The sequence below is a fragment of the Lepisosteus oculatus genome, chromosome 15 (genome assembly GCF_040954835.1).
Source record: "Lepisosteus oculatus isolate fLepOcu1 chromosome 15, fLepOcu1.hap2, whole genome shotgun sequence".
NCBI lineage: Eukaryota > Metazoa > Chordata > Actinopteri > Semionotiformes > Lepisosteidae > Lepisosteus > Lepisosteus oculatus.
The window spans coordinates 2,889,212-2,909,568 of record NC_090710.1 but is presented as its reverse complement, the minus strand read 5'-3'; the positions used below and the strand labels follow the sequence as shown (position 1 = coordinate 2,909,568).

Sequence of the window (20,357 nt, the reverse complement as noted above, 5' to 3'; positions counted from 1 at the left end):
CAGGCCAGCGCTGCGATTCACACTCCTTTCTCTCTGTGTGGCATGTACATTAAGATGGCTGACTTCTTCCCATTACATGAGATGTAATGTACACGAGAAAGCTGCACAAAGTTCCTTATTCCCTTGTATCTGATAACCCCCCGAACATCACCGGGTCACTGGTAATTCCAGCTACCAGTTTAGAGGCTGTAGGAGGTGCTGTAGTAAACGTCTCCAGTGACCAGGTTTGTTCAATTTAATTGTTACTGCCCTCTGCTGCTTTGTGATACGAGAGGTTAAGGGCTGATTGAAAAAGGATTCCCCCCACACACATTCACTCACAGACTCATTCACTCAGACTTTCACTCTCACACTCACTCATTCACCCACTCCCTCTTTTTCACTAGCACACACCCACTAACACTCAGTCTCTCATTCCCTTTCACTCTCACACTCGTTCACTCTCCTGTTCACACGCACTTCGAGTCCGAACTCAGAGCGGTTCTCCTCTTGCTCTAGGACGAGCTGGTCCGCGAGCTGAAACAGACGCTCAGCTCCATCAAGCTGGAGGAGAAGGGTGTGTACGTTCAGGCCTCCACCCTGGGCTCCCTGGAGGCCCTGCTGGAGTTCCTCCGCACCTCCAAAGTGCCAGTAAGTACCGCCTTGCTAAGCCCAGAGAGAGGGGCCCTCATCTGCTAACGCTGCCTTGAAGCCCTACCAGACCTCCACAGGCAAGGTGCATGGTGAGAAATGTAGAAAATACTGAAACTGAAAGCTAGCTAAATCTTACATAAATCCATTGCCGTTTATAAAGCAGGTACAGTTGTCACGCACACTCACCTGGGACCAGCATGAGGAGCGTAGTGTTATGTGTGGATTGGGCTTGCCCATGATGAGGCGACCATAACGCATTGATCTGAAGGGGAGAGTATTTCTGAAACAACATCTGTTGTGTACCTTCTGCATCCTCCACTGCTGGTACTGAAGCACATTGTAAAAAAAAACAAGTCAAACTAAGAGAGAAATTGTTACCGTTAAAGATGCAGAATGTCCCCGTCTTCACAAAACTTGTCTGTAGCCATTTTTTATGAAGTACAACTGGTACCCAACTGTACCGGTGTTACGGTTAGAAATTTTTATGTGATCTAAACAGTACTGACGAGTTATCCGTTAGGGTTTCAGAGGAACAATGCACAAACAGTGACTGCCCTGGCACCGAAACGCTCTTTCCAATGAGAAAATGATCTGCGAGCTGCATCACTCCCCTCGCCCTTCTTTGTGTCATAGAATCCACCTCTGAAGAAACATTCTTCTTTTCCTTTGAAAGAAAATCTGTAACCCTCTGCTGAGACAGGTGCGGCTCTCTAGTCCTGACTGCGGACGTGGCTGCTCTGCCCTTGAGCCAGGCTCTTGATGCCCCCTTGCCTCAGTCCACCCTAGCTGCATATTCTGCTGTGATGGGTACCAGCTTTGCCGAGGCAGCCCTGCAGTGGCACGGGGGTTGCATTGGTGGGGGAAAGTCCTGTAATCTCGGTGCACGTAACCCTGCGCTCACTGAAATAAACTCTAGACTGTGAGTCACTGGACCAGTGCTTCACAGCCCAGTCTTTGCTGGTCTTCTTTCCAGCAGAGCTGGTAATCTTTTTTTAGTTTCTTATAGGGCTACATGCTTGCTTAGACTTTTGTTTACTTTGAAGTTTATTTTTCCAGTAGTTTCAACATGCAGATGACTATGTAGTCCTCAATTTGATTATTACAGGTTTGGGGTCTTATTTCTCTTTATGCAGCGCTAGATGATCAGTTGATGATGATTAGACACGGGTAGGAGTGACTCCTTCTCCGGAGATCCTGTTGGCTGCTCTTCAGCTGACGCCTGAATGAGGGGAGTTCTAAGACTCGCACATTTGTATGGAATGATGCCTGTACTTCAAATAGAACAATAGCATGTAATAGCCGGTAATTAGGAACTTGGCTGGAACAAACACCGGAAGAAATGGGGGTACCCCATGGGTCCCACAGAGGTCCCCCAAGACCAGGATTGAGGCCCTCCCAACATTTTAGGTCATCCACTTCTGCACTGGAGTCCGGTATGGACTTCATCCCATCACCGAACATCTCCTCCTCTCTGTCTGAATGCAGTGCCAGTCCGTGGTGTTTCCGCTCTCTTGACTCGACATTGTGAAGTAGGTGCTGTTACCAAGGAACAAGAGAGGTCAGTCCCGGACTGGAGAGTAAAAAGAAAGGAAAAGAAACGTAATCTTTAGGCTGTGGAGCCTCTCTCAGGTGTGTGAAGGTGCATTTTACTCCACCGAGTTGGATTTAACATCTGCTTGTTCCTTTGCAGCTCCCTGCTCGAACATCTGTTGTTATTTTACTGTTTGGGTGTCACTGCTGCTTGAGATGGCTTGTCTTTGTTTTTACAGTATGCTGGAATTAACATTGGCCCTGTCCACAAGAAGGACGTCATGAAAGCATCGACTATGTTGGAGCATGATCCTCAGTGAGTACACAGTTCTGGGCTGGAAATGTTTTTGGACCACTACTGTTACAGTTAGCATTAAATGGCTGAGCCTTTGTAGGGCGTTGACACACTCGGTGTACCGCTTTGCCAAAGATGGCAGGACCTGCCAAATTTAAAGTTTCCCAAATGGTAAGAAAGTGAAATGCTGTAGTGTTTCCTCTGTGGAAGAGGGGGCAGCGTGTTGCGTCGCAGATAATACCTCCCCTGCAGGCTCAGGTCTGGCTCTGTGTTACAGGTACGCTGTGATCCTGGCTTTCGACGTGAAGGTGGAACGAGACTCCCAGGAGCTTGCCGACAGCTTAGGGGTTCGCATCTTCAGCGCCGAAATTATCTACCACTTATTCGATGCCTTCACGAAATACAGGGAGGACTACAAGAAACAGAAACAAGACGAGTTCAAGTAAGTTCCACTGAAAGAGCAGTGCTCTTGCAGTCCTGGAAACCTGTGCTCTCTGTCACAAAAGACCCAGAGTGGAAGACTGCCGCTCCTCTGCTTATTGGGAACAAGAAGTTAAGAAATTACTCTTGGGGTATCCATCCAGTGAAAGCGCTCACCCAGGTACGGGTTGAGCTCGCTGATCACAGGTTCGAGTCTCGGGTCATGTCACTGGCCGACTGCGACTGGGATTCCCCAAGCGCCTGTGCCACAAAGGCCAAAGAGTCAGTCCGCCAGCACTCTCTCTCGGGTCTTGGTGATACAGCTCCCCTGATGCAGGACAGTTCCCCTCACTGCTTCATCTCAAGCTCTGGACACATTCCAAAGGACAACTGGATTGTGATCACCTGGTGCTCTGAAGGAAATCCGTGTGAACTGGAGCAGGAAGAAGTTAAAAAACAATCTGATCATGTGGATTAAGAAACATCATCTTTTTATAAGATTTATAAGAAAGGTGAAAAGTGAGACAAGGGTGTTTGGCCCATCTTGCTCATCATCTTCACAGTTGCTTGCTGATTGAGGGTTCCCAGGGAAACAAATTATATTAATTCACAACATGACTTGACATGTCATTTCATGCACCCACAACCCTTGTGTAAAGAAGGGCCAGTTATACTGGTGGAAATGTAAGGAAGGCTGTCTAGTTCTGGTCTTTTTTTACTACTTTTTTTTAGGAACTTGCAAAACTCGATGGCATTATCCCATATCAGGAAAGTACTGTATGTAACAAATGAAGTTAGCTCTTTAAAAACTGAATGCTAACTGTGTTCGTCTTCCTGTGTTTTAATTCCAGGCACATTGCTGTTTTTCCCTGCAAGCTCCGGATCCTGCCTCAGTTCATCTTTAATTCTAGGGATCCCATAGTTATGGGGGTGACCGTAGAAGCTGGGGTGGTACGGCAGGGGACTCCGGTCTGTGTGCCAAGCAAATCGGTGAGTGGAGTCCTGTCACGGCAGTTTACAACGGAGCCGAGAGAAGAGCCTTGTCTAGCTGGGTCACTGACTGAGCTGCGCTGTGTAGTTAGAATCCAGTCCCTTTTCAGTGCGAAGCATCTGATTTAAGTCCTTTTACTGACATTTACACAGGGAGTTTCTGATGCATCATTCTTTGGTCACAAGCCCTGTCTGGCTCAAATTGAAAATGAGGTTGCTGCAGTCACTCCTTGGAGTGTGAATTAAGAATTTAATAATTTTATACAATGTAAAGTTTCTTGCTCTTAAGCAAATTATTCAAGTGGATTACAGTAAAATGCTCTAGTAGACAACAAGACTGAATGCAGAAACTATTTGTTTCATTTTAAGGCAGTGTAATTTGTTCACTATAGCAGTGGGGGAAAAAGTGAATTGTGTAATCTTTCTTCCTTTATATTGTAGATAGTTAACAGTGATGAAACGGTGTGTATTCCATTGTAATCAGCTCTTTCTGATCTGCATGCAGAGTCTGAGGGCACCCAGGGACGGTGCAGGTGATTGAACATTCACTGAAAGAAGTGGGGACCTGTCTTACCTCTGAATTGCCTTCTCTTGCAGTTTGTAGACATTGGGATTGTCACCAGTATTGAAATCAACCACAAGCCTGTGGACGTTGCCAAGAAAGGGCAGGAGATCTGTGTGAAAATAGAGCCCATCCCTGGAGAGTCGCCCAAGATGTACGGACGCCACTTTGAAGCGACAGACTTCATTGTCAGCAAGGTACAGTCACAGATAACTCCCCCTCAGCCTGTGATGAGGCTCAAACCACCATCCCCACCCTCCAGGTTTTGCCCAGTGGGAGAGAAGGTTATAGGTGTGAAGAGGTGGGAGCAGGGTCATACAGCTCCCACATTTACTGCCGGTCTCCTTTTAGAAAACACGAAGGCAGTAGTTTACAGCTCTGCGAGTTAATCTTGTAAAGCTTTCAAATTTTGTGTCTTCTCATAAAGGAAGTAGCTGGAGCTGACTTTTGATTTTTTTTTTTAGCGATTTCACAAAGGGTGATGTTCGGAGTGCAAGAGGCAGGGCCGGCCCTGGGCAAAGGCAAACTCGGAGACTGCAACTCAGGGCCCCCTCCACATACAGTATATTTTTAATCGGCACATCGAAGTGTGAGCCAAACATTCCCTGTAGTGGCTCTTTGTTGCTGCTGTTGATTATCCTAATGGAAGCCCAGTCATAAAATGGCCAATCATAATTGAGTACGTAATATGTTTCTGAAGCTCCAAAAAGAAGAATGGGATAAGCAATCTCAAAACATAGGTACGCCTAATCAAGCCACTGATTTTTCATTTGGTTTCGAGTCTGTCAGATCCACGTAGCTGCCGAATGGTAGACGAGCCACAAGCTAGACACGTAGACTACTTGAGGTGTTTTACCAAGTTAACAGATTCACGTTTTCCACAATTGTAAACATGCTGTGTAGGTTGCCTGGCTAAAAATCAGAGCTGCCCCGCCAGACAGAAGCGTGAAAGCTAATGTACAGTACAGAACACTGTTCAGCAATTACACATAATTGGCATTAAAATACATTTATTTCCCCTTCTGGTTTCTCCTGTGTTTCATTAAATGGGAATATTTTAAACCCAACCTGTAGCCCTTTGGGTTGCAGGAGCTCAGTGGAGCTTTCCAAAGCATTTCATTACCATGGCACTAGACCGTCTCAGTGGAGACCGGCCATCATGAGCATCAATCACGCAGTCTGTCGACAGCTGTCCTATAAAGACATAATTGATGATTTTGCCTCCCGAAAATCTAGGCAAATTGATTTCTAGAACATTTTTTATAAAACTTTCCCATCTGCTCAGCTTTACTGATCTTACGTCCCTTGCTGTTGAGTGCAGTTATTTCATATTTAATTGCATATTTATTCCTGTAATTCCTTAAAGGTTTCAGTGCAGTAATTTGTAAGTTATGATTTGCTATATTTTGAAGTAACAGATTCTGTTCATCATTACCATTACCATTAATGTTCCCATTTATTACTTTTAATGTTAAAATACGTTATCCTTGTAAGATGTGTACTTCTTGTTTGTTACTTATTTATCATGTGTTCTTCAAAGCAGTTTATTAAGTTTCTAATGTTGTAATTAATTGTTCTAAGTGGTATAATAAGGTTGTGTTGTGAGCTGATAATAGTAGTGTTATGTGCAAATCTGGATCTGGAGGAGCCCTTTTCCAAGATCTTGACTAGTGCCCCTGTGTCCGGCCCTGACCAGAGGCGCAAATCAATGATTTTTTCCTGCCCCTCCCACCAGATAACGCGGCAGTCCATCGATGCCTTGAAGGACTGGTTTAGGGACGAGATGCAGAAATCCGACTGGCAGCTCATTATGGAGCTGAAGAAGACCTTCGAGATCATCTGAAGAGGGCAGAGACGCAGAGAGAGAGAGAGAGAGACCGACTGGGGCTCCAGCACAGTGGTGGGTGCACCACGCAGCTGGGAGCATGACACTTGGGGAAAAAGAACTGTTTTCTGTGAGAAACCAAACTATTCCCACTGTTTTGACAGTGACAGTTTTACAGCATACACACAATTCCAGCGTGCCTGTTGTTGTCGTTTTGATTTTTCTTCCTCACCTGGCTGCTGTTTTTAAGACACCCCTTGCAGTTCCCCTGGATTTCTCTACGGAGCAGGGGAGGAACAGAGGGACAGACGGGGATTTGAAACTCGTCAGAGTTCTTGACGTTTGAGATGAACTTCCAGTGTTTCAGATTGCTAGGTTTTGAAATGCCGTTCTCTTTAGTTCTGAATATTTTTTTTTTAAATCCCCATCTGCTCTTACCTCCTCCTTCCCTGTCCCGTCACGTCCTGGCCAGTGCCTAGAGAATTTTTATAGAGGATTAACTAGAAGGAAAAGGCATTCCCAACGCCATTTTTGAAATGTCCAAATTATGTATTTATAAAAGATGCACAACTCTGCAGCCTTTTATGTGCTTGTACAGCTGTTGGTAAACGGAGAACGAAATCCAGATTGTAATCAATTAAAGAGAAATAAAGAGCAAGTTGTACTCTTGTGGCTTATCCTGCTGTACCTGCCAGCCAGTTGTCTTAGTTCTCTTAGTTTACAAGGTACTTAAGAAACCTGCTTAAAAGCAGCTGTAGTGCTCTTATATGACGGTGCCAGCTGTGCAAAATACTCTGTACTCCTTTCTTATAAAATTCATCCTAGAGCACAATTTTAGTAGCAGCAAGTCCTGGAGGAACGGTGGATCGATGACTGCATTGGTCATTCCTTCTTCCACACTCGTCATACTTACAGCATGGAATCCTCAAGCCGGTGCCATAATCATTTCCTATTAAAATGTCCTAAAGACGCTTGCAAGGGTATCACTGTTACCGTAGAAGTGACATTACAGCCTCAGTCAAAGCAATATCCCATTTTCCTCTGCAATGCAGTAATGCACCAAATCTCTAAAGAGGGTTAAGACTGAGAATTGTCCCGTCTCATTACTTTGTTTTCAGCACTTAATTTCAGGTATGTTTAAAGTAAGGTAAAGCCAAAGATTCTTTACACTTCACATTTAAGATGGGTGATGATGAGTCAGTCAGTCCTACTACACAATAGGTGAGGTAGAGAAGTGGGAGAAATTGGCTATTATAATTATAAAGGAGAACTTTGGAGAGGCCCTAATTACTCCAAGTCAAGTTAATCCAGGAAAGTGGGGTTAATATCCCTACTCTTACACACAGTATTGTGGGATATTCCATGACCATGTAGTTATAATCTAAATTCAACCTGTCATCTGAAGGATGGCACTTTCAAAAGGGCAGTGCTTTAATTATTCTGGTCCAGACCAAAGTGCGCCACCTACTGGTCCACCAGCACCACTGATAGCAGTTACCTGGTTTTCCTTGAAGGTTACACATCACAGGCCTGTCTCCAAGCCAGCTTTGATTCACTTCTGAGAGCTAACAGAAGAGAGTAGGGCATGAAGTGGCAATGGCACAGTTAAACAGCTTGAGAGAGTTCCGGTAAATACAGTAGGAACTGAAAAGAACAGGCCTGGGGGTTAGCACATGGTATGACCCTTAGCCATGCAGTCTCCTATTCTATAATGTGGCCACTTCATTGACTCTGGTCCTCCACTCACTATAGATTCTGAAGTTGGTTGCTTTGTTTTTTTACCTGTCAGCTTCCCTCATACTCATCAGTCTTTGCTAACATCAAGTGTTGGTGGGTGTTTTTCCCCAAACGTGATTGTGCTGCGGTTCACTCACTGCTCCATGGAGGGAAGAATGAGGAAGTGGAGGCGGATGTCTTCTCTCACTGGCCTTCCAGCCAGTCAGGTTTAACACAGCACAGGCAGCGTCACCATAGGGATTACCTGTGTAATTGACTGCAATAGAATCAACCATTTCCTGATCTAGAAATGGGTCATTTTAACGTTGACCCACAAAAGCTGCTGGATGGGGTAGCTCCAGGGTTTGAGGTGGCAGTGTTAGAGCACGCATTGTGCGAGAGCTGTATGAGAAAGTGAAGGAGCCAACATCTAGGTCTTCTTGAAACTGCCCAATTCAAAAGCTCAGTTACCGGTGACTACATTCCAGCTCCTCCACACAGTGTCTCCGCTGTGGATTATAATTCTCCGTACATCGCTTCTGTCTTCAGTAAGACTGCAGTCTCATTATTTGAATAATGAGTCTAGCATACAGACCAGCGGATATGGCTGTATGCCAAGCTCATTATTTAAAAAGACACATCCTCCTAAAACGTGACAAATTGCTACAGTTAGTCATTTTTCCCTCCCAATTATACAGCACAAGGTCTTTGCATTCATTAGCATTTTACAGTCTCGGTACAGACAGGGCACTGAACATTTTTTAACATGGCAGTTTTGCTTCAGCATAACCATTTTTTGAGAATAACTTTTAAGCAGCTCTTCCTTCGATTTCAGTAAATGATAAACCGAGACAGCTTGGCAATTTAGAGCGCTGTTGCAAAATAAGAGTGCTGATGAAAAACATACATACAGTTCTTTATTAAACAGCTGTAAACACTGCACTGTAAAAATCCATAAAACTTTATAAACAACCATTTTGTAAATAGGATCTATGCTACAAGAGAAGGATTGATTCATTATTTACATGCAATACTGACAAATTTGGCACTTTTGCAAAAGAAAAAATTTACAAAACACCTTTATTTTCAATATAAAACATTTTTCAAAGAGAATTACTACCATGCTATTTGCAAATACTTCACAAGCATTTATGGCACAGCAAAGAGAATGAGCTCCAGGCTCTCAATTCCCTTTTCTTTACAAGTATGGTACAGAATTTCCTACGAGATCTTTAGTGTGCTGCCATAGATCTGCTGAACAACGACCTGAACATTGTCCAGGATGAAATCAAACGCCATATTCCACACGGAGTCCACGGACTGCTGCATTAGCCTGGAAAGGAAACAGAGGTTCTGCTTGAAGCTGTCCTTTGAATGAACAGTAAATAGGGGGCAACTCCAGTACTGGAGAGTCAGAAGGTTTCTGTCTCTCTCCTTCTGAGCCCGCAATTGCCAATCTGGACTCGTTATCTGCTTAACTGGACAAGCTGAAGTCCCTCCTTGTTTTTAACAAGCTGGACATTTAAACAGACTGCAGCTGGACAGTGACACTTGAGGACTGGAGTTGGGCTCCTATGGGATAAAGAATTGTTAAAACGTTACAAAATCTATTTTGCTGCAAGGTATTACAAGGGTGTAAAAAAGGAAATACATTGCCATTCACTTAATACCACTTAATACCAATGAAATAACTTGTTCATTCTGAAATACTGACCAGAATGACTTCACATTAGTTGATTTATGTGATACTTAATAATCTGATACTCACTGGCGATATATATATATGCATATTCAGGCTTAATTACTGCAAAAGGTTTAATGACCAATTTAGAACAGTATTTCCAGGGTCACATTCAGGAATTACTAAATAATACTTTAGGATTTGAACATCAGCAGGGCGTGATTTGAATGAATGCAACTGGAAGTCTCTCCACACCACTAAACACACAACATTTTAAAACGAAGCCAATACATTTACTTAAAAAGGTGAAAAGTACTTTAATATTTCAAAGTGAGAGACCCAGATTCTACAAGGGTAAAACACAGGAAATCTCCCATTTACACTGTTCTGATACAACAGTGGTAATAAATGAGGTACTGGGGTTTTAGATTGCATATGATTGGAAATAACATTTTAAAAATCTCATCATTACTCCCTGCAATTTTCACTTGAATGCTCAGCTGTCCTGTGCTGTTCGGACATGTGTGTTCATACGGTTAAAGTTTCCTACAGTTCTGTGGAGATTTCAAAATAAAACTTTTTATGAAGTTTTATGAAGGTTTCAAAATAAATTTGACGGGTCAATACGAGTTGCAACGTGTCCAAACTTAAACATACGCTTGACTGCACCTGTATGGGTGAAAAGACACCTACAACCAATCAACTGTCTCCCGGCCAAGAAGCATCATCAAGCGCCTCGCTCTTCCACTGCGTCTCAGCCCGCCTGGACAGACTCACCGCCACCTGCAACATCAGGGACTCGCTCCCACAGTGCCAGAGAGGTCATGCCCGCCTCTCAGCCCCACAGTCTGGAGAGTTTACTCCATTTCAGGGTCTGTATTTCCTTTGGCGTGATCGGCAACAGTTTTACAATATACTGAATTGATGTTGGGGTGATGGAAAATCCTCTGGGTGGACCCTCGGCCCCACTATAGAACGTAGTGTTTAGGAATATTCAATCTGAATAATGTCTTTTTTTAATAATAAACCTTTGATTTAAATCCATATAAATATACTAATAAGGCGAACCTACTGACAATTCCTTTACTGTCCAATTCCTTTAATTGTCTGTATCAGTTCTAGGTTTAACATGAGGCCTAAAACTTTAAATTCACAATGCTTCTAAGTCCTTTACAGGACAACTTAAACCAGTAATCAGAAATCAGCAGACCACACCTCTGGAAAATAATCATGTTACCTTTTCATGTACTTAATGACGAGGTCTAGTTTCTCCAAATCTTTGTCCTCTATGAGGTCAGTGCAATACTTCACAACCTGTAGTATGTCTTCCTCCATTGGATCTGAAACAGGAAATGACACAGGCAGTCAGCGACATCACTTCCTTTCCTGCTGTACAGGAAGAGCTGGACACATCAAACACACCTGTTACATGCAGAACCCGGAGTTACCTACAGGACTGTAGGACCTGTAGGACTTGCCGAGCAGGAAAATGAGACTGTGTTCCTGTCTGATTTTTCTATTGTTATTTCTGGAGTAAATTTAGTGTTTCTAAAATAAAAAACTGTGAAAGTCAAATGACACTAAGGGGCTGAAACAAATAGATAGCACGTTTTAAAGGTGTGAATTTCCACTGAAACCTGTAATAATGGATGAAGACATTTTGTTTTAAAACAATGCATAGGTTCGGCCACATTTTCCATTGGCTCTTACCAATCATGGCCTCCTAATAATCTATGAAATGGCTTCATCACTCTGCTCTCCTGACCACTGATAGCTGATGTGTGGTGAGCGTTCTGGTGCACTATGGCTGCCGTCACATCATCCAGGTGGATGCTGCACATTGGTGGTGGTGGAGGGGAGTCCCTATTAGCTGTAAAGCACTTTGTGTGGAGTGTCCAGAAAAGCGCTATATAAGTGTAAGCAATTATTATTATAGGTAATTGAAATTAAGAATAACTATGAACTTTAGTTTTGTATGTACATTCACCAACATCTTTATATCATATCCAGCTTGAAATAAAGATCTTCAAGAACATTGTATTTCCAGTTCTGTGCAAATATTTTTCCACTCAAAGATTCTTTTTGTTTCCCACTGCCACTTTGTGGAATAGAGCTGCATGATCAGCCAGTGGCCATGACGGTTTCCTTCAAGTGCTCTGGCTTCCTTGCTGGCTGGGGGATCCAGGCTCTCCCAGCGCTTCCTGCGCCACACAGGGTGTAGTCCGGTTTTCCCAGAACAGGCACTAAAAGAGGCTTCCTGGTAACGGAAGGCTGGAGCTGTTGTCTATCCACCTGCCTTTTTAAGAGACCTCCAGCTGCTACAGGTTTACTGCTCGATCATTAACTACAGTGGCTCAAACACTGGAGCCTCTTGGCCTCAATGGCCACCTTGGCTGAAGCAGACTTAGAGGCCAAAGAGGTCTTTCTGAGTAGCTAACTGAAAGAAAGCCATTCCTGCCAGCTCTGAACAATTTTGACTTTATTCTTTAAACCTTCCTGTTCTATCACCTTAATACACAAAAGTGCCCTTAAGAGACATTTTATAAGGCAGGCTCTGCAAACTGTAAGCTTAAGGTATGTATTAATATATTAGACAATAAGGCTCAATGACTACAGTACTACAACCAGCAGCCATTTCACCCTGCAACTCACAGCTGGCAGCCCACTGAAGCTCAGCAGAGATGTCAGCTTGGCCAGTACCTGGATGGGAGACCTCCTGGGAAAAGCTGAGGATACTGCTCACCCTGTGCGGTCTGTGTGGGTCCTAATGGACCTGTAAAAAGGGGCTGTCCTTCGAATGAGACATAAAACGGAGGTCTTAACTCTCTGTGGTCCCAGGGCATTTCTTGAAAAGAGCAGGGGTGTAACCCCAGTGTCCTGGCCAAATTTCCCATATGCCCTTACCAATCATGGCCTCCTAATAATCCCCATCTCTGAACTGGCTTCATCACTCTGCTCTCCTCCCCACTGAGAGCTGGTGTGTGGTGAGCGTTCTGGCGCACTATGGCTGCCGTCGCATCATCCAGGTGTGGCTGCACACTGGTGGTGGTGGAGGGGATCCCCATTACCTTTAAAGCGCTTTGAGTGCAGTGTCCAGAAAAGTGCTATGCAAGTGTAAAGACGTAGTATCACCGATTTCTCGACCAGCCTCACAGCACCTCTGTTTTCATCATCTGCGCAACGAGGCGCTGTACCTGAGATGGTTGTGACCCACTGTCTCAGCAGCACCTTGATGTCCGGCAGCTCAATGGCACCCGCCAGGCTGGGCTGCGGCCGGGCCACCGGCTTGGACAGCTGTTCCTGGGGGTCCGGCTTCAAGGAGGATGTGGACGGGCCTGACTCCAGCTAGCAGGGGCGAAACAAATCACTTTTAACACCTGGTGGGAGCCTGCTAAAAACAGCACTGTCTTCTGTGAGCCAAACTTACAGAGGTCAACCAGTAAGGAGTTTTAGAAATATGAGCACTAGCTTGAGAATATCTGACATCTCTAACTAAAACTCCTGGTTTTGACCAGGCTAAACGGAAATACATGGAGTTCAGGATCATTAAAATGTGACCCATTTAACAACAGTGATCTTGATAATTAGTGGACATTGCTGCCAATAAGAGGCAGAAACTTCATCACCCCAGGTCTTCAGAGGGTGAAGCCCTGCAGATTTTATATGACTGTCTTTAAACAGACGTGATCAGAGCTCTAGTACAAATAAACCTGGAACACAAGGACAAGCGCAGTAAATAAATGAATCCACTTCCCAACTTGTTGGGTGGGAAGGAGGAACTCTGCAGCCCCCCGCAGGAGTGGAGCCCTGCAGTGAACAAGCCAGAAGGCTGCAGGGGTTCGAGCAGTACCTTCAGCCTGTCCTTGGCAGGGCTCTCGTGCTTCAGCAGGTCGGGGAGCAGTTTCTGGGGACTGCCTTTGGCCGGGCTGTGGAGCAGCCTGCTCTTCAGGGGGCTCTGGCCCTTCTTGGCCAGGCTGGCTGGGTTCTTCTTGTTCCGCCTCTTGGTCTTCGCCGCCGGCTGCTTCAGGTGCAGGAGGGAGTTCTTGGCCACTGGGGGGCGGAGTAGTAAAAAGACATGCGTCAAGACCTGACACACATGTAGCTGATAATTCTACCTTTCACTCTCTGCAAGCTGGTCCTTATCTAGAGATCCTGAGAGAAGGTATTGGAGCTGGCACAGAAACCACTGCTGGTCCTAGAAAATATAACCTGGACACTTTGTGTTATTCATTGGTTTACTCCCATTTGAATGAGGTGGTGTGCTGATGTGATGGACCCCTGACCTGGCTGAACCAAGAGAGAAATCAAATACTTATCATGCAGTGCACCGAAGTGAATCTTTTCTGGATTTCCAGGTTGGAAGTATCAAACGAGGCATATCTTTACGCAAAGTGTGGCGGGAGTATGGAACATGCTACCCAGCATGTTCCACACAGAAGTACTGTACTGTTGAAGCGGAGAACCTTGGTCTCTTTCAAGAAACAGCTGGATGAGATCAAATAGGTACTATAAACCAAACAAACTACTGTACATGGGCTGAAAGCCCTCGTCTCGTTTGTGTTTCATCTTGTGTTCTGACACAGGTGCCAATTTCAGAAGTACTGTAGTGTCCAGATGCAGGGCACCTTGGCATTTCACCACAAAAACCTCCAAAGCAATAATAATGACAATAAAAGTCTTAGAAAACACAACTCTCTGATTGTACATCACTAGTTATGGATATTTTTTGTTTCAGTTTTCCAGTTCACAAACCGACGTCATGTCTCATGGCAACCCTAACCAGGGGCCCACAGGTGACACATCCCTCCCGACAGCTCAACAAGTGTCAAAGACTTCAACTGAAGAGCACACAAGGGCAACCTGAACAGCCTGAGCACATCAATAGAATACAAGACCCTGAATTTAGCACCGAACAAGCTTCATGTGTTATTTAAGTTTTGAATCACAGTGTACCTTACTGAAGAGGTAGCTCTGATGGGAGATAAACAGTTTTGTTAAAGGAAAAAATAAATGATTGAAAAGGCTGATGTGTTAATTCTGTACAGATCATAAAAACACCTGCACACACACGCTTCACACGTTGTTTACACTCCTTTTGTCATTAATCATGTTTGTGCAACTGAAGAGATTATTTGCAATTTTTTAACTGCCTTTTCCTGCCCTTTACATGGTGCTTCTCACCCAGAAGGATCCCAGATCACTTAACCTTAGACCCAGTTCTCGCACCACTGCCTGCAACAGCTGTATTAAGCACCCCTGGGCACCACTGCCTAGCAGACCAGCCTGAAAGGTGAGACTGCTGCCGCAGCTGTATTAGGAGGGAAGGTCAGGTAGTATAACCGATACCACCTGGTCTTCTGTCCATAATCTTGCATGTGAAAAAAGCAAGTGTGCTGGAAAAGTGCCTGATGCACAGTTCGCCTTCAAGACCTTCAAGTCTCTTTGAGTAAAGAGCTTGCTGGAAATGGTTTGCCCTCATGTAGATTTCTGGAATGTGGCCCTGAAGTCAGAAGCGTCCTGGGTGTATCAAGAGGAAAGTGTCTTACCCACTGCGACAGCCTGGGTGGTGGTCTGTCTCTGGCCATACGCCATCTGCAGCTCCTCCTGCAGGTCGGGGGGCAGCGCAGCAAACACCTCGGGGTCCACCTGTCTCGCGCGCACACACAAGCACGGTCAGACCCAGCCAGGGTGCCAGCAGCTGAGTTTACCCACACAGTGCTCAAAGACCTAACGGTCTCATCACACAGGGCACAGTACAGTACATGTTACTGAAGTCTGCAGTAACTGCCTGCAGGGCTTCTCTTAATGAGCAAACTGATTACTTTTCTTGTAGCAGTGCAACAACACGACCTCTACAGAAGTTTTATTGAGGCATTTCCACTTTATCATTATCATAAGAGGAACAGCACAGCACGTACAACAGTGGAGTTATCTCCATTTTTGCACAGTTTGATTTTAGACTGCATCACAACCGATTCACAGATCAAATCTCTTGGTGCAGCTCCCAAGACTGACCAGCAGGAGATTCTGCAGGGCCATAGTGAGCAGGATGGACACAACTAGTGCTAGAGCAGCTCTCTTTTCACAAACACTGCAGCCCAGGAGTCTGGGAGACTGGGAGACCGGTAGACCGGGAATGGTGCTACTGGTATTCACTGATTCATTCATTACTACACATCAGGTGAGTCGCCTCAGTATCGTTACACAATGGAAATGCAAACCCAATTTTAAAACATACAGTGCAGTCTGTAAGTATTTGGACAGTGACACAATTTTGGCATTGACACCTCTTTGGTCCTCATGTTGGGAGACAACAGCAACAGTCTCCAGATGCAAATGCCACATCCAGAATCAACTATAGACCTTTTGTTAGCTCTCCATTAATGAATGTCATTAATTAATGATGCCACGACACACAGCTGGCCAAGAAACAACTGAGCAGCCAATTGTCCAATTACTTTTGGTCCCCTAAAATGGGAGGACTATGTATAAAAAGGGCTGTGATTCCTAAATGGTGCACCCAATCTAGACGTAAATACCCCCGAATTATCGAAATTCTGCACTTTGACCTCAAAGTCACCGTTTCATTTCAAATCCAATGCGCTGGAGTACAGAGCCGAAACAACACAGATTGTGTCACTGTCCAAATACGTACGGACTGCACTGTGCGTCATGGTCCAAGTCCAGGATCAGTCGTGTTCTGCAGGACTTATGCTCCCGGACCGCTCTGAAGCCCCACAGCACAAGGGAGGCCAAGCTCTGCCATGACCAGATCAGCGTGTGAAGGCAGGGAGGAGCGGGTCACCTGTGAGAAATCGGGCAGCGCCACGATGATGCCCCCTGCACCTCCCTGTGCCAGCTGCTCCGGGATCTGCAGGACCAGGGTGCCCAGGTGCTGGGGCTCTGCCACGGTGCTGCCGGGCGTTTCCTCGGCGCGGCTCCGGTACGTCTGCTCCACCTGCTCCCGCATGTCCGCGGGCAGCGCCTCCAGCACCGAACGGTCGATCTGCGGGCATACAGGGCCAGGGCCCGTCAGGATCAGAGGACAAGCAGGTGATGGAATCACTCTTTCCTGGACCGGTTCCGTTCAAAAATAAACCCCAGCCCGACATAAGAGGCTAGATAGACAGGCTTTAAATTGAGGTTGTAAATTCAAGATGAGGAACTCTCATCCAGTGCAGTATCTTATACATTCCTTACCGCTGAAAATGTCTCACCAGCACTAGAAGGACACTGCTCTGGACGTCAGACATGGGGGCACCTGTCTGAAAACCACACAGGGGCTTGGAGGATAGAGCCCACCTTCCTCGCCCATCAGCACAATGCCACTGTGGCCCTTGCTTGCACAAGGAAACCCCCTATCTGACCACTATGACCTGGCCATGACGCAAGTGCTTTTTAATTTGTTTACATGGTTCGCTCCCTACGGAGCAGAGGCCAACAACTTTCCTCCATCGCACCCTGTTCTGGGCTGTCTTCTCCAGTTCATGTTCTTTACCTCTGCCTCTTTTCCCTCTCCCTGCTGGGTTCCAGGTAAGGGCCCCTGTGATGCCTTGGTTTGCAGCGGAGGGTGGCCGATTCCTCTCCACCATCTTCTCCGAATCTCCTCTTCAACAGGGGCCTGTTTGGTAAGTCGGTGTTGCTGACCTGATCTGTCCATCCGATTTTAAGAATTCTTCGCCAAAGAATTTCTGAATGTTTGACTTGCCTTTATTGTTGCTCTTAGTGTTCTCCATGTTTCTAAACCATATAACAGCACTGATTACACTGAGTTGAAGAACTGGACTTTGGTGAGATGTCTTTGGATCCCCAAGTGTCCTTAAGTGAGACAAAAGCTGCTGGTGCCTTTTGTATCCTGGACCTCACATCTTCTGTGACACTCTACTCAGGTAGCAGAAGGATTTAACATTTCTGTTCCCACAGTCACTTGGATATTTTCCTTTGCCCATTAGGATTTTTACTTACAGCCTAGTCCTGGAATATGGGGTTTCCATGGAACGTCCTTTACTGACGGGATGAAGGAACTGAACCGTTTCCTGAACAGAGAAGTCTATGCAGGGGCCTGATACGAATACTTCAAATCCTCAAAGACGCTGACAAAGTCAACCCAGTAGACGTCTTCAGAATGAACAGTGAAGCCCAAACCAGGGCACAAGAAAGTGCACATGTATTTAAAACTAGGCAGGCACTTCTTTACACAAAGGGTTGTGGAAATCTGGAGAAAGCTACCCTGTCGTGCTGTTGAAGCTTTTACCCTAGCTTCTTTCAGGAAATGGGTACTACCAACTAACAAACCTGGCTGGACAGCTTCCTCTGGAACCTTTCTCATGTTCTTATATCTTGTCATCACCCATCAAGTAAGCGGGCATGGCCACAGCATCTAGGACTCAAGGATACTGGGGGCAGAGGTACCTGTGATGGCGACGGGATCTCAATGCTGAGGTTCAGTCGCGTCCGGGCCAGGGGAGTAGCGTGAAGACTCCCGTTGTATCTGGGGATGGGCTCCCACTTGCTGGTCCCTGGCTCGGGCTCTGGGGTCGGGGATGGGGGAGGCAGTCCTCGGACTGGGGCTGTCCTTTCGTCCAGGGCTGCGCTGTCAGGTAACACATCTGGAAAGAGCAGGAAGAGAGCCACATGGCATATACTGGACATCTCTGCATGCGGCATCACTGTCTCACAGGGAAGAGACACCTCTGTAGAGCATTCCGTACTGATTTCCCACAGCCCCCAGCACCATTTCTAATACACTGTCTCCTTCCAAAGACACTCCCACCAGCTCCAGGAGAAGATCCTGCTTTTCAAGAGGGCTTATTATGGAGGACACTGTATCTGCTCCTAGAGACCCGCCTGTAGTCAGGACCAACTGCTACACCTGTATGTGATGATGCAACTTCACAGCTGTGAGCGGAGATGTGAAAAACACACGGTTGGCGGTTTCACATTGGAAGGGTATAACTAAAAACATGCAATTCTCAATTTAAAAGACAAAGGAAAGTTTGCATCCATCTGTGAGGCTGACGAGGACACAAATTCCTCGAACTCATTCTCCACCAGCAGGAAAAGCTGTCCTACCTGCAGGAGCCCCTGTGTCAGTACTCATTCTCCACCTGCAGGAGCCCCTGTGTCAGTACTCATTCTCCACCTGCAGGAGCCCCTGTGTCAGTACTCATTCTCCACCAGCAGGAGGAGCTGTCCCACCTGCAGGAGCCCCTGTGTCAGTACTCATTCTCCACCAGCAGGAGGAGCTGTCCCACCTGCAGGAGCCCCTGTGTCAGTACTCATTCTCCACCTGCAGGAGCCCCTGTGTCAGTACTCATTCTCCACCTGCAGGAGGAGCTGTCCCACCTGCAGGAGCCCCTGTGTCAGTACTCATTCTCCACCAGCAGGAGGAGCTGTCCCACCTGCAGGAGCCCCTGTGTCAGTACTCATTCTCCACCTGCAGGAGCCCCTGTGTCAGTACTCATTCTCCACCAGCAGGAGGAGCTGTCCCACCTGCAGGAGCCCCTGTGTCAGTACTCATTCTCCACCTGCAGGAGCCCCTGTGTCAGTACTCATTCTCCACCTGCAGGAGCCCCTGTGTCAGTACTCATTCTCCACCAGCAGGAGGAGCTGTCCCACCTGCAGGAGCCCCTGTGTCAGTACTCATTCTCCACCTGCAGGAGCCCCTGTGTCAGTACTCATTCTCCACCAGCAGGAGGAGCTGTCCCACCTGCAGGAGCCCCTGTGTCAGTACTCATTCTCCACCAGCAGGAGGAGCTGTCCCACCCGCCTGACAGCAGGCCTGTGGTGCGAGGCACTGACCTGGCTGTGCCCCGGCCCCCTGGCAGCCCGGCCGGACGCCCCTGTGTGCCAGGAGCATGTCTTTGATGGAGCGGCTGCGTGGAGTTGCCTGGCACGAGGAGTCTGAGGGCACCGCGGTAGTCGGGACCAGCTGCTGCACCTGCATTCCCACCTGGCCGGCGAGAGGACGAACAGACCTTTCACAAGCAGTCAACAGGCTCGCACTCGCGTTTCTAGTGCTTAAAGCCTATTTACAGGACAAGTGGGAACTTAAAACGATGATGCACGTGGAGGAAAAAATGAGGTTTTGCTACAGTGGTGCATCACACGCTTGTCCAACCCTTTTCTCCGACGGGCGAACTCCTACCACTAATTCAAGGTCTTTTTTTTCCCCAAACCCAAACACCCAACGAACCGCACTTAAAAAATTTGTTATTAAGCACGGCTCGGTCAGTAAAATAAGCAGATGAAATCTGAAAGAACCATCGCCAGCCGCACAGGAAAGTTTTCACTACTTCCTAAATGGTTGTTTTTTCGGTGAAAGGAAAGTACATGTGAGACGTGTCAAGACATTTAAATTAGAGTAGTCCACTAGATCAAAAACAAATTATTTCAGGCGTCAAAGACTGTCCGCTTCAGTGTTTCAGAGTTGTCAGGTTGCCTTTATAAATCTGTTAGGCTAGGACGAGACTAGCCTTTCCGAGAACACTGATCCATCATATACAGTATAGTGACATAATCCTGATTCAAACTGCACCTGTCTTGGATGGCTACTTCCATGACTGAAGGCAAGAGCAACGGTTAAATGCGTCAAAACCTACAGCTTCACTGTAATAAAAATAATACAGAACTTGGAAAAGCGTGTCACGATGTGCCACTCGCAGGGCTCGGTGCCAGTTCGCCCCCTGTCAAGCAGAGAAGACCG

General features: G+C 46.3%; 2 protein-coding genes across 8 annotated transcripts in view; one reads left to right on the top strand and one right to left on the bottom strand.

Moving 5' to 3' along the window:
• eif5b (eukaryotic translation initiation factor 5B) overlaps window positions 1–6,924 on the top strand; it is a 38,677-nt gene extending 31,753 nt beyond the window's left edge. Inside the window, exons 19-24 of the mRNA XM_069178879.1 lie at window positions 499–630; window positions 2,403–2,479; window positions 2,736–2,900; window positions 3,730–3,868; window positions 4,466–4,627; window positions 6,166–6,924. Of these exons, the coding sequence (XP_069034980.1) occupies window positions 499–630; window positions 2,403–2,479; window positions 2,736–2,900; window positions 3,730–3,868; window positions 4,466–4,627; window positions 6,166–6,273 (783 nt within the window). The 3' untranslated portion in view covers window positions 6,274–6,924. The remainder of the gene's footprint in view (window positions 1–498; window positions 631–2,402; window positions 2,480–2,735; window positions 2,901–3,729; window positions 3,869–4,465; window positions 4,628–6,165) is intronic.
• A 1,944-nt stretch (window positions 6,925–8,868) lies between these two features.
• Window positions 8,869–20,357, bottom strand: part of rev1 (REV1 DNA directed polymerase) — a 55,868-nt gene continuing 44,379 nt past the window's right edge. For all 7 annotated transcript variants that reach the window (XM_069178884.1, XM_069178880.1, XM_069178881.1 and 4 more), the window contains 8 exons: window positions 19,454–19,604; window positions 18,065–18,261; window positions 16,458–16,658; window positions 15,199–15,298; window positions 13,503–13,702; window positions 12,847–12,997; window positions 10,890–10,992; window positions 8,869–9,304 (listed from right to left, as the gene is read on the bottom strand). In XM_069178884.1, the coding sequence (XP_069034985.1) occupies window positions 9,193–9,304; window positions 10,890–10,992; window positions 12,847–12,997; window positions 13,503–13,702; window positions 15,199–15,298; window positions 16,458–16,658; window positions 18,065–18,261; window positions 19,454–19,604 (1,215 nt within the window). In that variant the 3' untranslated portion in view covers window positions 8,869–9,192. The remainder of the gene's footprint in view (window positions 9,305–10,889; window positions 10,993–12,846; window positions 12,998–13,502; window positions 13,703–15,198; window positions 15,299–16,457; window positions 16,659–18,064; window positions 18,262–19,453; window positions 19,605–20,357) is intronic.